The 15404-nt window shown below is 38.6% G+C and overlaps 1 protein-coding gene across 5 annotated transcripts in view; it reads left to right on the forward strand.

The window, feature by feature from the left end:
- ano5b (anoctamin 5b) overlaps positions 1 to 15404 on the forward strand; it is a 45813-nt gene that overhangs the window by 24648 nt on the left and 5761 nt on the right. For 3 of the 5 annotated variants that reach the window (XM_067440956.1, XM_067440962.1, XM_067440989.1), the window contains 9 exons: positions 683 to 790; positions 2073 to 2141; positions 2257 to 2661; positions 7744 to 7827; positions 11892 to 12007; positions 12209 to 12343; positions 13603 to 13708; positions 13788 to 13848; positions 14390 to 14541. In XM_067440956.1, the coding sequence (XP_067297057.1) occupies positions 683 to 790; positions 2073 to 2141; positions 2257 to 2661; positions 7744 to 7827; positions 11892 to 12007; positions 12209 to 12343; positions 13603 to 13708; positions 13788 to 13848; positions 14390 to 14541 (1236 nt within the window). The remainder of the gene's footprint in view (positions 1 to 682; positions 791 to 2072; positions 2142 to 2256; positions 2662 to 7743; positions 7828 to 11891; positions 12008 to 12208; positions 12344 to 13602; positions 13709 to 13787; positions 13849 to 14389; positions 14542 to 15404) is intronic. The other 2 variants (XM_067440972.1, XM_067440980.1) reach the window with 1 other exon arrangement.

Consider the following 15404-nt stretch of genomic DNA (forward strand, 5'->3'; position numbering starts at 1 on the left):
ACTGTACAACATTAAACAAATTATTATTCATTGTTATTATTTAAAATATAATAAAAAGTATAATTCTAAAAGTTTTCTGTTAGGGTTAGGTTACAATTTCACCTTTTGGATAGCTGTGCCAGTGTGTGTGTACATTTTTTTTCTACCCTGATGGGGATTTCAACCTGAAGAGATGTTTGAAGGGTGCTGAGAGAAAATTCTTGTGGTGCCCCCTTTAGAACTTGGTGCTCTACACGCAGCGTGTGATGCGCATGGTGGGAGCGGCGGTACTGTGTGTATGTGTGTGTTGATCTTACACTCTATGTCTTCAGAAGTAATCACTCTTCATAGTGTACCTGTGATTTTTCTCTGCACACTTTACTGCAGCTCTTCCTGAAGCCTCTCATGCTGTCATGATACTATTTCTGCTGTGTTAGTGGGATGATGTTTCACTTGGCAGTAAATTTCTGCTCTCACTACCATGAGCACTAAAGAGATTAATGCAGTATGTTTCATGAGCATCACCACTACTGATGTTATGGATCTGTTGGGGTTTTGTCAACCTTATTGTGAGATAAAGCACATGCGTCGTCATGTCACATTTGTTTATTGTGACAAAAGGCAACTCTCTGTATGGTCGTGTAGTTTTGTATGTGAGTGGGAATTTTGTTGATTTTGAATCTTCTGACTGTTTCTTCTGTAGAGAGACAAGTTTGAGCAGAACAGGGACTCTGTGTACTTCAAGGATGGTGTACGGCGCATCGATTTCGTCCTCTCCTATGTTGACGACAAGGATGGAGACAAAAAAGCGGTATGACACTAATATACAGGACTTTCAGAGTAACATTTATTTGTCCTATCTGTTCATTTATTCAAAGATACATTTTAAAGTGCAATTCACTCATACAATGACATTATTATATTTCCTATACCTATAGGATCATGTTTTAAATGCAGAAATAAGGTTCAAATCCCCAAAACTTATTGTGGCAAGCAGCGGGGCGAGGGACCGCGAGAGCGGGCCAGTGATGAGTGTTAATTAGTGCCAGCTGCATGACATACTTATATAAATGAATAATAATTTGTGATATTTGTATATAAAAAGAGAAAAGAAACAATGATATTAAATATTTAAGACTATAATGAAAATAGTGATTTTTGCACTCATGTATTCAAGGTGTAAGGGGAAAAATACTTTGATCAAATTCATTAATTTCATTAAACATTTTTTAAACCATACAAAACCAACGTAAATGCAGAGTGTTTTTAAATTGTTTGATTTATTTTTCATGTACACTGACAGATTTTTTGTTCCTCTTATTAATTGTTTGTATTCCTGATCTGTCGTTTATTTGTTTTTCTGGTATTGCTCCATCATCTGTAATTAATTTTTATGCAGGATTTCTAATTAGTATGCGTTCTCTCAAATGTTCTGTGCTTGTCCTTGTTAAACAATCAAACAATGACCGATGCTTAATATTGCTCACTGCATATACAAAAATAGTGCGGTTGGGGACCTGTATGTAGGCGTGCAGTGGTGGTGAGATGGGGTGAGATGTCTGCTGGGTCATAAGGCACAATGAGAAACAGTGAGTCAGTCAGATTGAAGCTGTTGCACAATAAACTGAATGCCGAACAGTGATTGCATAAAACGAGAGCAACCATGTGGGTCAACCACTTCTCTCTCATTAGACCCTTCATTCAGTTCAATCTCTGAGAACACTGAAGGGTTTGCTGGTGAACCTGTTTGATCCTCTGTTTTCTCCTGTATGCAGAGGTTGATGCACGGTCAGGCTCTCTGCTTAATGAAGGTCATATCCCTTGAGTCACCTATTTAAGATGGTGTTCCAAGAGAGAAGATGTGGTAGCCATAGGTCACTGGTGCTTGTGGGAAATACGAGTTTTCTCTAAAGATGTAGTCCAAAGATTGTTTACAACATCAAGGCCTTAAATGCCACGTATACAAAAGTCCCATATAGAAAGCTGAATGAATTGGTCACTTAAAACTAATTGTAAAAACGAGAAAGAGACAATTAATTAGTGCAATGATGAAGTTGAAAAAACCTGATGTTTTTGTGTTGCCTCTCTTCCAGGAAAGGAGAAGAGAGTTTGAAGCCAATCTGGAGAAGTCTGGTCTTGAGCTGGAGACTGAGGATAAATCGGTAAGGTCCTTGGATGCCCCCTAATGGTTGCATTTCTAGTATGCATATATATCACAAAGCACAGACCTTTATCTATATTAACACTTCCCCTCTCAAAAAAAAAACTCCCATTCAGGAGTCAGATGATCGTAAGACGTATTATCTGAAGATCCATGCACCATGGGAGGTGTTGGCCACCTATGCGGATGTGCTGAAGATCAAAGTGCCCTTTAAAGCGAGCGATATTCCCAAAGCTCGAGAAGTTCCTCTGGAGTGGCTCACCCACCCTTTTCGGCTACCAGATAACATCATGAGGCCCGAGCCGGACTACTTCACTGCACCTTTTGACAAGAGCAAGGTTGACTTCTTCCTCATTGATGATAAGGACACGTTTTTTCCTCCCTCCACACGCAACAGGATTGTGTACTACATCCTGACCCGCTGCCCTTACTACAAGGAAGACCGTAAAGAGAAAGATAAGACGGGAATTAAACGACTGCTGAACAATGGCACCTACACCTCAGCTTATCCCCTTCATGATGTAAGTGTGAAATGTATACATTTTTGAGCTGTGGCTTGTTTTCAGTTTAGTATAGCTCCAGCTAGAGCTCCATTCTTTTTAATGTTATGTAGCAGTTGTTTGTGCATTCCAGTGAATTCTGAATACATCCTCCATAATAATAATAAAATATTGTTATTAGTAGTAGTTGTAGTAGTAGTAATAACAACAACTATATTGTACGAAAATTGTCCTCGATCTTGTGATATGAGAGGTCGTTGTACTACAAAAAAACCTACTTGTAAGTCCAAAAACAGCTTTTATTGAAACCAAGCTGGCAAAACAACTCCTTTTGGATTGTCACATTATGACATAATAGTGCAACGTAAGAGACCACCTCTGCAAAAGAAAATCAACGCCTACTTCTACATCATTGCCTCTTCAGCCCCGCCCTCTGGTTCACGCATGTTATGTAGTAATAAATAGAGAGAAACAAACACATAATTACTCTAGCAACATAATGATAGAGGCCCGGGGATAAATCGGTGAGGTCCTTGGATGCCCTCTAATGGTTGCACGCTGAGGATTATACGTTTTATAAGAAGTGCCAAGTTGTGGAAAAACACATTGCCATCCTTTTGAATTTTGCATTGCCATCCTTGTGATCCTAACAAAAAAGCATGAAATTTGTTCCCGTCAGAATGCGTCGGTTCGGGTTTTAAACAAGACAGTTCAACGCAGGATCTTCAGTAGGGCTGGAACGACGTGCCGATTTAATCGTTTACATAAATGAGTCAATTTTGTGAGGAATGCGTTGATTCGTTGTGCTCTTTGTTCTCCAAGGATGGCGGCTTCCAAAAATTCAAGCCTGATCTATAATGGAAATGTTTTAAAAGGAGACCAAATAAAATGGTGCTCTGCACACTCTGTAAAACCGAAATGGCAAACCACAGCAGCACAACTTCTACGGACATAGACAAAGTAAACAATCTTTTTTTTTTTTTCAAAGATGGTTTCTGTCATTTTAGCCATTTTTTTATTACAATGATTAGTTTGTGACAAAGTGTTTGTTTTGTAAATAAGTTTGGTTTTAGTTAGTTATTCAATGCTATAAAAATTAGGGTGTGATGTTATGATTGACGGCGTCTCTGAGGGAAGTAGTTACTGAGGCACCAACAGATATTTTCAGGAACTTTAGGAGGAGATTGGAGCTTTAACTTTGATTTCTATATTACTCAAGCTTCAAGTTCACTACTCAGCAGACTCAGGTTTCGAGTTCACTACTGCGCAGACTCAGGCTTTCAGTCAATCTCATGTCAATCTTGAGTACCTATAGAGTAGTATTGCATCCTTCATAACTCCGAAAAGTCTTTAGTTTTATTATATTTATAAAAGAAATAAAAAAACGAGCGCCTGGAGGCATATCGTGTGGGCGGAGCTAAAGAATGACGAGTGCTCACAAAGCGGTGACGTCCTCAAGTGTGGAGAAACCCATGGCTATCGATCAGATTCAGCTAATACAGATATGATCCAGAATCAGATTCGGAGGCTGATATAAATTGAACAGGAGAAACGGCAACAGCAGGACGTCCGTCTCTGTGGTGTGTACTGTATTTAGTGGCCTGTCAACATTTGTGTGTCTTTACTCGCAGTTTATGAGGACATGATTCGGTTTATGGACTATTGTATGTGACTAAACATTAGCAGTAGCAAGCAAAACGGTTTTGCACGTCAGACTAGTGTAACGTTATACATAGAACAACCATGAAGTAACCGTTAGCGCATTTGAATGACGAAGCACGCGATCGTGTCGTTTACTGATGTTTACTCATGCGATGATAGCCAACAGCATAGACATTGGAAGCAGTTTTACTCACCGCCTGCTTCCAAAGCAGGACCCAACCTTTATCGCTGGGACCTCTCCGTCAAAAACACACTTCTTTGGTATGATTTGGTGAAGTCCTGTGACAGAAGTGACCGTGGAAATCCACTTTGCGACGCGACTGAAGCGATGTTGTGAAGCTTCCCGTCATTTCTGCGTTCAAATCGGTTCAAATGCAGCGCTGCCTTCCCGGAATGCTGTGCTAAAGCGTTGAAGTGGCTTGATGTCACCCATAGGAATAAAGTGGAGTGCGGCGCGTGACATAAGTGTTCATGGACGAGTGGATCTGCAGCTGAAAGAGTGTTTATGGGCGTGCATTTCCTCTCTCGCCACTAGTCACACGCACGTGCACCCTACCGGGAGAAGAGCCCGTACGGCCCATACAAGGACCTTCCGCTCTATCGACGTCAAGCCGACCCATACTCAAAAAAAATTATCCGAAATTTGTGTGAAACCGGAAGGAGTATTTTTGACACAGAAATACTCCATCAAACGTCCAACATTAGTTTTTGAAATTTTGTCTATGTTTAGGATGGAAATCCAAGTCTTGAACATTGTAAAAAGCTCAGTATGCATGAAACAGCATTTCACCCCCCCTTTAAGTTCACAACTGCGCAGACTCAGGTTTCAAGTTCACTACTGCGCAGACTCAGGTTTCAAGTTCACTACTGCGCAGACTCAGGCTTCAAGTTCACTACTGCGCAGACTCAGGTTTCAAGTTCACTACTGCGCAGACTCAGGCTTCAAGTTTAATACTGCGCAGACTCAGGTTTCAAGTTCACTACTGCGCAGACGCAGGTTTCAAGTTCACTACTGCGCAGACGCAGGTTTCAAGTTCACTACTGCGCAGACTCAGGCTTCAAGTTCACTACTGCGCAGACTCAGGTTTCAAGTTCACTACTGCACAGACTCAGGTTTCAAGTTCACTACTGCGCAGACGCAGGTTTCAAGTTTACTACTGCACAGACTCAGGCTTCAAGTTCACTACTGTGCAGACTCGAGCTTCAAGTTCACTACTGTGCAGACTCAGCCTTCAAGTTCACTACTGCGCAGACCCAGGCTTCAAGTTCACTACTGCGCAGACTCAGCCTTCAAGTTCACTACTGCGCAGACTCAGCCTTCAAGTTCACTACTGCGCAGAGTCAGGCTTCAAGTTCACTACTGCGTAGACTCAGGCTTCAAGTTCACTACTGCGCAGACTCAGGCTTCAAATTCACTACTGGGCAGACTCAGGCTTCAAGTTCACTACTGCACAGACTCTGGCTTCAAGTTCACTTCTGCACAGACTCTGGCTTCAAGTTCACTACTGCGCAGACTCAGGCTTCAAGTTCACTACTGCGTAGACTCAGGCTTCAAGTTCACTACTGCGCAGACTCAGGCTTCAAATTCACTACTGGGCAGACTCTGGCTTCAAGCTCACTACTGCGTAGACTCAGGCTTCAAGTTCACTACTGCGCAGACTCAGGCTTCAAATTCACTACTGGGCAGACTCTGGCTTCAAGTTCACTTCTGCGCAGACTCTGGCTTCAAGTTCACTTCTGCGCAGACTCTGGCTTCAAGTTCACTACTGCGCAGACTCTGGCTTCAAGTTCACTACTGCACAGACTCTGGCTTCAAGTTCACAACTGCGCAGACTCTGGCTTCAAGTTCACTACTGCGCAGACTCTGGCTTCAAGTTCACTACTGCGCAGACTCGCGACCGAAGTTGTCAGCGCCATATTTAGACACTGGCAAATTCACTTACTTCAATCAAAGAGAGTGAAGGTGCGTTGTCCATCTTTTTATATAGTCTGTGGTTACAAACATATATCTAATGGATGAACTCACGCCTTGGTTGGACTTTTTTTTAATTATGTGCTGTCAGTCATTGTAAAACTTTTTGGTTTATTGACACCGCCATTTTTGATGCTATGGTCACCGCTATGGATGAATGAGTGGTATGAATGCAGTTGTGACGTGACGTCAGCTGTTTGATTATACATCTGAATGAACATATTCAGGCAGCTACTTTAATCTACTGAATGAGCAAAACATTTCAGTATTCACATTTAGCAGTTGCTGCTGTAAATCCCAAAAAGTGACTGTGAATGCAGCCATATTAAGCACCTTTTCCAATTAGGCCTATGCTAGTCTCAGCCTCCGACATCACACCCACGGACTGCTGGCTTAGCGTCATATGGCACACTTAACTGGAAACACTTCAGGATTTTCGAAGTCATCTGATTGGTTGAATTCTACAGAATGTCCGTGAGACTTGTGTTCTTCATGAAAGCCGTCGAGTTTACAACTGTGACAATGAGCACTTATCAGGATCAAGTAAACGCTTGATTTTCAAAAGTATGCAAAGGTCATTCTTTAAGATATGTCCAAGAGTTTTACAGACCGTCAACATTACATTTTTCACAACTCTAGACATGATGTGGCAAAAAACAAACAGTGATTGGTTGCTTTACATGTCAGTCAGACGGCCTCCTGGGAGGTCCTTGGGCAATGAAAGCTGCTTTGGAGCCCAGACCTTCAGTCATTAGTCTGAAGGTCTGGCTATGTGAGACTAGGCCTACACTGAAGAAACCTTATATTTTGTGATTTAAAGGAACTGTATGTAAGAAATGTATTTCAATTAATCATAAAATGGTCCTGATATGTCACTAGACATTAAGAAATCATGTTAATTTCAAATACTTATATCACTGAAAACAGTAGTCCGGCCAGGATATTGTCATTTAAAAGTTGTTGTTGCAGTCCTTAACTGATGTTGACATGTTGTGTTTTGTCCTGAAGCTCCACCCTCCACCTATCGACCAATCACAAAGTCAGTAGTGTTTCGGCATCGGGGTTGCCAGCTCTGCTCTAGTTTCCACAGCTGCAGATCTCCAAACGTTCCTGCTGGATCCTGCAGTCTATCTGGCAACCTCGAGTCAGGGGGAGGGGGATACACCTGCAGTACCAGTTTTGGCCACAATCTTGCATACTCTTCCTTTAAATAACATCATTAGGTAAAAGTTCATGCATAGATTAGTTACCATTATTATTTATTGTTAAAATATTGATTTTTTTAAATCTGTAAATTAACTAAAGGACTAATCAGCTACCCCCCCCCCCCCCCCCCCCCCCGAAAAAAATCAATAGATTAACTAAGAGCGGAAAATAGTGGTTAAAGTTATTGATTAATCGGGAAAAAATAAACATCGATAGATTCATCGATTGGGGGAAAAAATACAAATAATAATCGTTTGTTCCAGCCCTACTTTTCCGACAGACTGAAAATAAACGATGATGCAGTGATGACAGTATTGGATCCGACAGTAATGTCACAACACACACGTGTGAGTAACCGTGTTTTTACCATGTGTCACTATTGCTTTTTCTAATACAGATCGTTTGTACTGAGCATTTTTACTCTTTGTGCCGCAGTCTAACTGAATAGTTGTGATTTTCTGTTCTCTCCTTTACTCCTATATTTATGGGGTTAATGCGTCATATTATTGGATATTGAAGAATCGGGGCGTATCCTCAGAGAAGGTTAAGAGGAGGAGTTAAAAAAAAAACAGAATGAGAAAATCCATATTATAAAAATAAAACAACACTATTATACAATGTGACATTTGTAAAGTCATGGTGAGCAGAAAAATAAATTGTTGCAGAAAACAAGAATGCAGCAAATACAATGATTTTTATCTGTCATACAGATGACTCCGCAGTCTTCTTTTTTCCTATACATTTAGCCTTATAAATAATCATATTAAGAGGATTTAAGAATAAACAATGTTATAATTTGAAAAATTATTGTTATAAAATTTAATTATAAACTTTTTGTGCTCATGAGAGTTTTGTTTATAAATGATGTACATTGTTTGTTTTTAGTATTTTATTACTATGAGAAAAATATAAAAATGGTCCTGGCTTTTCTTAAAAGGTAAACCCTGCACCCCAGTATGTTTCCTCAGTCCCAATACCTTCTGTGCCATGCACATAGGTGTCTAAATGTAATAATAATAATAATAATAATAATAATAATACCAAAATAGCCTGATAACACATCTGAGCTCACCTTTTTATATCCATATCCAGTTTGGAGAAATCTGTTATTTTTTTGGTAAATATTGGCAGAAATTCTTAGACATCACTGCTTTGGCTCCCAGGGATTCCTTATTTGATGACTATTTTAAGTGTTTTGCCTGTTTTTACACAGTACTACAGCTGCCTTGATAAAAATGTATAACTGTTGTAAAAAGTATTTTCCAGACCTCTGCTTGGAAGGAAATATAGCAACCGGACCTCTTTAATTAACCCTAAAGCGAGAAGTGAGTTCACGGAGTAATTGAGAATGAAAAGTCACATAAGAGGCACCATTGTGCTATGCAGGGGCGTGGGACTAGGGGGATAAAGGGTACTGAGTAACCAGGGCCCAAGGCAGGGAAATCCGTTTTCTATACATACACATACATGGTACGGGGGCCCAGCAAGATGGTTTGTACCCAGGGCCCAAAATTTGGTGCTACGCCCCTGGTGCTATGATTGGATATCAGGGGTGCTCCCTAATTAAAATAATTATAATGCTGAAGGTGAGGTACAATTCATATTATGTTAAATAACTTACGAAGCCACTTGAAAACAGAGCGAGTGAATCACCGCGTGCACTCTCTCTCTCTCTCTCTCTCTCTCTCTCTCTCTCTCTCTCTCTCTCTCTCTCTCTCTCTCTCTCTCTCTCTCTCTCTCTCTCAAAGTGCTCAAATGGCTTCACATGAGCGCATCGCATCTGCAACTAAAATCGAGCTCTACAGTTGACACAGGATTTGGCACTTGCACAATCGAGGCAGTGTCGCATCGTCACTAAAGTTTATCATTTGCATTTATTGATAAGTGTTGCCAGTGTTCACTCAGCACTCACGCGCGCTCTCAAAGAGACCGTGATCTCATACACCTGACACACACACAGTCCATCTCACAAAAAGCTCGCGAGTACAAATTGCGCTGCAATAGTCAAATAGACACAAAATGTACTAAATTACCGTCTACTCATGACGAGTATGCACGTAAAAACCCTGTCGTGACTCGCGAGTGAACGTTAACATTTGTGAAACTGAATGGTAGCTATCTTTGTGTATTCACTATTTTTTTACGGTCTATGGTATTCACCCTTAAAGTGAAAGCAGTAGAATAAACTGCTGCTGTCTCTCAGTTTCTCTTTGTCGTGTTATTTGATGAACAGTAATGAAAGTCACTGCTCTTGAATGGCTAACTTTTGCAACTTTGTAAGGACTATCTTTTTTGTTTTTGTTTTTTTGTAATGACTAGCTTTTGCAACTTTTGAAAGGTTTAATCTAATTTATTCAGGGAAGACCAATTTACATTTGATTATTTATTAAATTTCTTTAGTATTTCTTACCTCAATACTAAAAATTGTCTTCAAAACCAAAAAATACACTGCATAATCAAAGATTTAGGTGAGATAATGCATAACAAGAGTCATCTATAAGGGGGGAATTTCCCCATTTTCAGAAATAATCAATTCCCTGAATGAATGCCTGTAAAATTCCCTATAAATAATTCTAAATGATAAAAAGAAGGCTTCAAATAGGTCTGTATCTGTGATCAGATCGTCAGATACTGCTTCATGTGATCAGCGATCGGCTCCAAAAATCCTGATCAGAGCACCCTTATTATTTAGAAAGGATGGCACTGGCATACAGTAGCTTACATTATTTTATTTTTTGGATCTGATATATTTGTTTCCTTAACTTCATCAGATGTTCATATTAATAACAGAAAAAAAAACTTGCCATAGTTTTGTCCTTTGTGACAGTAGCCAGTTTTGGTGTAACCATTTTTACATATAGCTGCCAATTATTAAATGTAATCAGTGTTTTAAGAGGCTACATCCCATTAAGCTCATCTGATGTGTGTTGGTCTGCCTAACCCCTCTGTTTGGAATCGTTTTATTTTACTCTGCTTTATTTGGGAAAAATGGCTTACAGTAGCCTTAAGTTATCTAATTTTTTTAAATAAACACTTGGTGGTTCTTCAAGATCTTGAATCCAGCTTATTTCTACAGTTTTTTTTCTTTCAATACGGTTAATTTAGACTTAGTTTCATTTCTACAAATGGTGCAAACTCCGCAAGATTATAGATAAAATATTCCCATTCCCCTGCCATTCTGTGATCGGCAGTGATCGGCAATCAGCAGATCATGATCTTGGTGATCGGTAATCGGTGATCGGCCCCAAAAATGCTGATCTGAGCATCTCTATTGAGTCATGCGACAAAGCCTACCTCTTGTTTGTGTGCGTTTGTCTCGTCAAAATCAAACTGGAAATGGCCTTATAACATAAAGGCTGTTTTTTTTTTTTTTTTTTTTTTTTTGATGAAATAAGGAGCTTGATGAAATTAAAGGTTCATCTTTGTGTCTGTGACAGTGTTTACCAAACATGACTGATGATCCTGAACATCAGGTCACAAATTAAAAGTACTGTTCAAATTGGTGTTACTGCCTTTAGTTATTATTTTAACTGGGAATTGCAAAACCTGATGAGATATATTCTTTGTTTTAATTAATAGACCAATAATAAACATATAGTATTGTATTTTGTTTATTTTTTCTCTTTTGTGATGTAATGCAATGTGTTTATTTAACCAGGAAAATGTGATGACATTAAGTTTAATTGGGACATGAATTTCCATTTGATTTTATAAAAATAAAAAAACAAGGACTTACCACTGTGCGTCACTGACTGTGAAGAACGTATTGTTTTGATCAAAGCCATTCACTGTAATCCTGAATAAAAGCTTCAGTGAGCATATTCTGTTTTGTCATCAGTAAGACAGTACAACATGTTTCATTTTACATTACTGCAAATGCCAATGTAATGTATGCTTTTTTCAATTTATCGAAAAAGATGAACTATGAATATAACCTATAAGAATGAAAAAATATGGTACATTCATTCATAATTCTGTTTACACTAAACACAGCAAGTCATCCTTTCTCAACTATAACTGTGGTAACTCAAAGTACTTAACCTTTACTAACCAATACTTATGTAATGCATGTTTCACATTGTTGGCAAATGTTTAAACTATGTAAACTATATTTTTTCACATTTGAAGTTCTCAAACAATGCCACATGTGTAATGGTGGAAACATTGAAAATGATTTTAATATGAAAAACTGTTACCCGATCATAGCAGCGGGTGTTTACCTAAATCTTGAATGCGGCACACATATAAAAACGGAACGTTTTAAAGAGAGATTTAAAAACGAGAGAGTAAATGGCTTATTACTGTTAAACACTGGGTCTTAGAGAACATTTATAAAATATAATAAGCAATTCATGACCCCTTTTAAAGTGTATATCTTTGGTTAACATCTGTCTGCTGTTTGTTCCTCCAGTGTCGATATTGGAAGAAAGCACAAGACATGCAGTGTGAGAGTGAAAGGTATCACCTGTATAGGCACTGGGCTCGATTCCTCTGCTTCTACAAGGAGCAGCCCCTCAATCTGATCAAGTGAGTGGACTGCAGACCCTGTATGCAGATACAGCACACGACATCTGAAAAAAGTGCCATAACCAAATCTGAAGCACACAGTCAAATGCATTATTATTAGACTGCTGACTGCAAGATTACTACTTAGTAAAGTTAGTACACGTCTAGTGCAGCATATCAAACTCCATAAGTGTTACATTTCCTGTTTGTATTTTATCATAGGAAGTATTATGGTGAGAAGATTGGTATCTACTTTGCCTGGCTGGGCTTTTACACAGAAATGCTGTTTTTTGCGGCAGTCATGGGTGTGATCTGTTTTGTTTATGGTGTGCTCAGTTACGATGACAATGTCACAAGGTAAGTGGCACTGGCAGGTCATATAACTCATATGAACACGCATCTTTACCTGAGCCTCTTGAGTCCCATACTGTGTGGTTACATGCATTTTTAATTGCCCTTTTCTATTTGTAACTGATAGTGTCTGACACTGTTAAAAAACTTTTTTTTTTTGTTTCTTAATAGTGTACAGTGTGTTTTTTGCAGTTAAAAAATATATATTTATATTGAATGAGATGCAATATCTGTATTATTTTGTATACAGTAACCTCTGATAGCAGCTATATACTAACAGTCACATGTTTCTCATTAAAGAATGTTTCATCAAACGGTAGCAATAATTGAAAATGAGAAAAGATTTTAGAAAAGAGTTATTTCACCCTAAATTGAAAATTCTGTCATTAATTACTCACCGTCATGACGTTCCGAACCCTCAAGACCCTCATTTGTTCATCTTCGGAACGCAAATGAAGATATTTTTTAGGAAATCCAAGAGGTTTCTGAACCATGTCATTGCATCTTCAAGGCCCAGAAAGGTAGTAAAGACATTGTTAAAATAGTCCATGTGACTACTACAGTGGTTAAATCTTAATGTAATGTAATGTAATGAAGTGATGAGAATACTTTTTGTGCACAAAAAGACTAACAAAAATAAAGAATGTATTCAACAATTTCTTCTCTTCCATGTCAGTCTCCTACTCTGTTCACTAATGTTCACTACTCTGCTTCCCGGGTTCTACCTTTAGAATTTTAGCTCACTGATTGGCCAGCTCCTGCATCAACATCACATGCATGGGTCGTAGTGCTCACGCGAACAGCGTTGGCAAATAATGAGTCGCCGTTCTGACATTGAACCTGGAAGCGATGCGCTGTTTACACTACGTGAACAGCATAGGAGAATGGTGTTGAAGAGAAAAGACTGTTAAATAAAGTAGTTATTTTTCTTATTCTTTTTTGTGCACAAAAAGTATTCTTGTCGCTTCATATCATTAAGGTTGAACCACTGTAATCACATGGACTATTTTAACAATGTTTACTAGTCTATGGGGGGGTCAGAAAGCTCTCAGATTTCATCAAAAATATCTCGAAGATGAACGAAGGTCTTGTAGGTTTGGAACGACATGAGGGTAAATTAATGACACATTAATAGCCACAGAGAAAACTGAGATTTTTTTAAAAAATATTTAAAAATATATTTTTTATATATAGATTTTATTTTTCCTACATTACAGTAATATTTATCCCCATTGCTCTCTCTCTCTCCCCCTCCCTCTTTACAGTAAGGAAATCTGTGACCCAAAAATTGGAGGGATGATTGTCATGTGTCCACTTTGTGATAGAAAGTGTAGCTACTGGAAACTCAACTCAACATGTCTGTCATCCTGGGTGAGAAAGGAAGTTTTAGATGCACTGTCCCTTCATCATAGAAAGATTTTCCTAATTTGTAATCCTTTTTTCCCCTCAGCAATCCCATCTTTTTGATAACGAGGGGACTGTGTTCTTTGCCATGTTCATGGGCATTTGGGGTGAGTGGTGCGTTTCTATCGTTTAAAATACTAGCTTGATAGCGCCATCTAGTGGTTAGTAGGACATCTCTAGCCAGACTCAGGATTAGTAACTGCATGAAGCATTTCAAAGTATTCCTATTGTCAAATAATTGGTCACAGCATTTGTTTAACAATAACAATAAATCCACAATGAAGGAGCATAATTTGTGTATGCTTTTTGAAATGGATCTGTAATTACTTTAGGGTAGTGGAGCATCCTGATTATTTATTACTGAACACTGAATTCATTTCACACAGGGCTCAAAATGAGCTCCGCTTATGCAGTGAGTTGATTAATCAGTGCTGTGTGATTTATTCCTGCACCGTGTATTCATGAATTAAAAAGTGTTTATTTAGTTTCTAAACTTTTGTAAGACCAACTTTAAGGACAATTACTTTTATAAATAGGGAACAACGCTATAGACGAAGCTGTTGTATTTAAATAGAATTGATAGTATATAGTGTGAGCATATGTTCAATCATTGAGTTCTTCTTTCTTCTTTCTCTGTGTGCTTTGCAGTGACCCTGTTCCTCGAGTTCTGGAAACGGCGGCAGGCCCGTCTGGAATATGAGTGGGACCTTGTGGACTTTGAGGAGGAACAGCAGCAGCTACAGATCAGGCCAGAGTATGAGCTGAAGTGCACAGGCCGCAGACTCAACCGCTTCACGCAGGTACCTGCAAACGCTAAAGCCTGATTTAAGAACACGTTCCTGCATCAGCAGCCTTTGTTAGTCATGGAGCCAACATACCCTTCAAACAATCATACACCTGACTCAAATCATAACCAGAACCTGTACTACAGTTTGTAAGTCTGGTGTCAGTAAGATTTGACCTTCTACTCATCAAAGAACCCTGAAAAAATTGTTTTGTTAATACCATGAGCCATTTTCTTAAGCAGCACAATATTCATAGTAATAAAAAATGTTTCTTGAGCACCTAATCAGTATATTAGAATGATTTCTGGAGGCTCATGTGACACTGAAAACTGGAGTAATGCCACCACAGGAAAAAAATACATTTTAAAATATAAAACATTTATTTTAAATTGTAGAAATATCGAAGTATTAATAATGTATTTTTACTGTATGTGTATTTTTAATAATAGGAATTAATATTTCATAATATTACTGTTTTACTGTATTTTTGATTAAATAAATGCAGCCATTAAGCATTAAATACTTTGTCTAGGATATTTGAGAAATCTACAATGGAAAAAAGTGGTAGGATTGAGGTCCTTTTGGTTGACAGGCAGAATGTAAGTAGAATATAATGGAGTGGTTGAATGAGAATATAACAGGAGACGTAAAAATCAAAAGCATGGTGAAGAATGAAAACTGAACACTTCAAAGAGCTTCCGTTAACAGGACATTTCAAGCATGTTCAAGCATTTCAGATTTCGAATGCATGCTGATAACACTATCTAAATAGCTTTTGTCACGTGTTGATTCATGACTAAGAATCTGCCTGATATCTTTTATATCATTTGAATGATCAAAGTCAATATTTACATTTTTCTTCTGCCCAAACCGGTTTT

Source organism: Pseudorasbora parva, chromosome 1 (genome assembly GCF_024679245.1).
Source record: "Pseudorasbora parva isolate DD20220531a chromosome 1, ASM2467924v1, whole genome shotgun sequence".
NCBI lineage: Eukaryota > Metazoa > Chordata > Actinopteri > Cypriniformes > Gobionidae > Pseudorasbora > Pseudorasbora parva.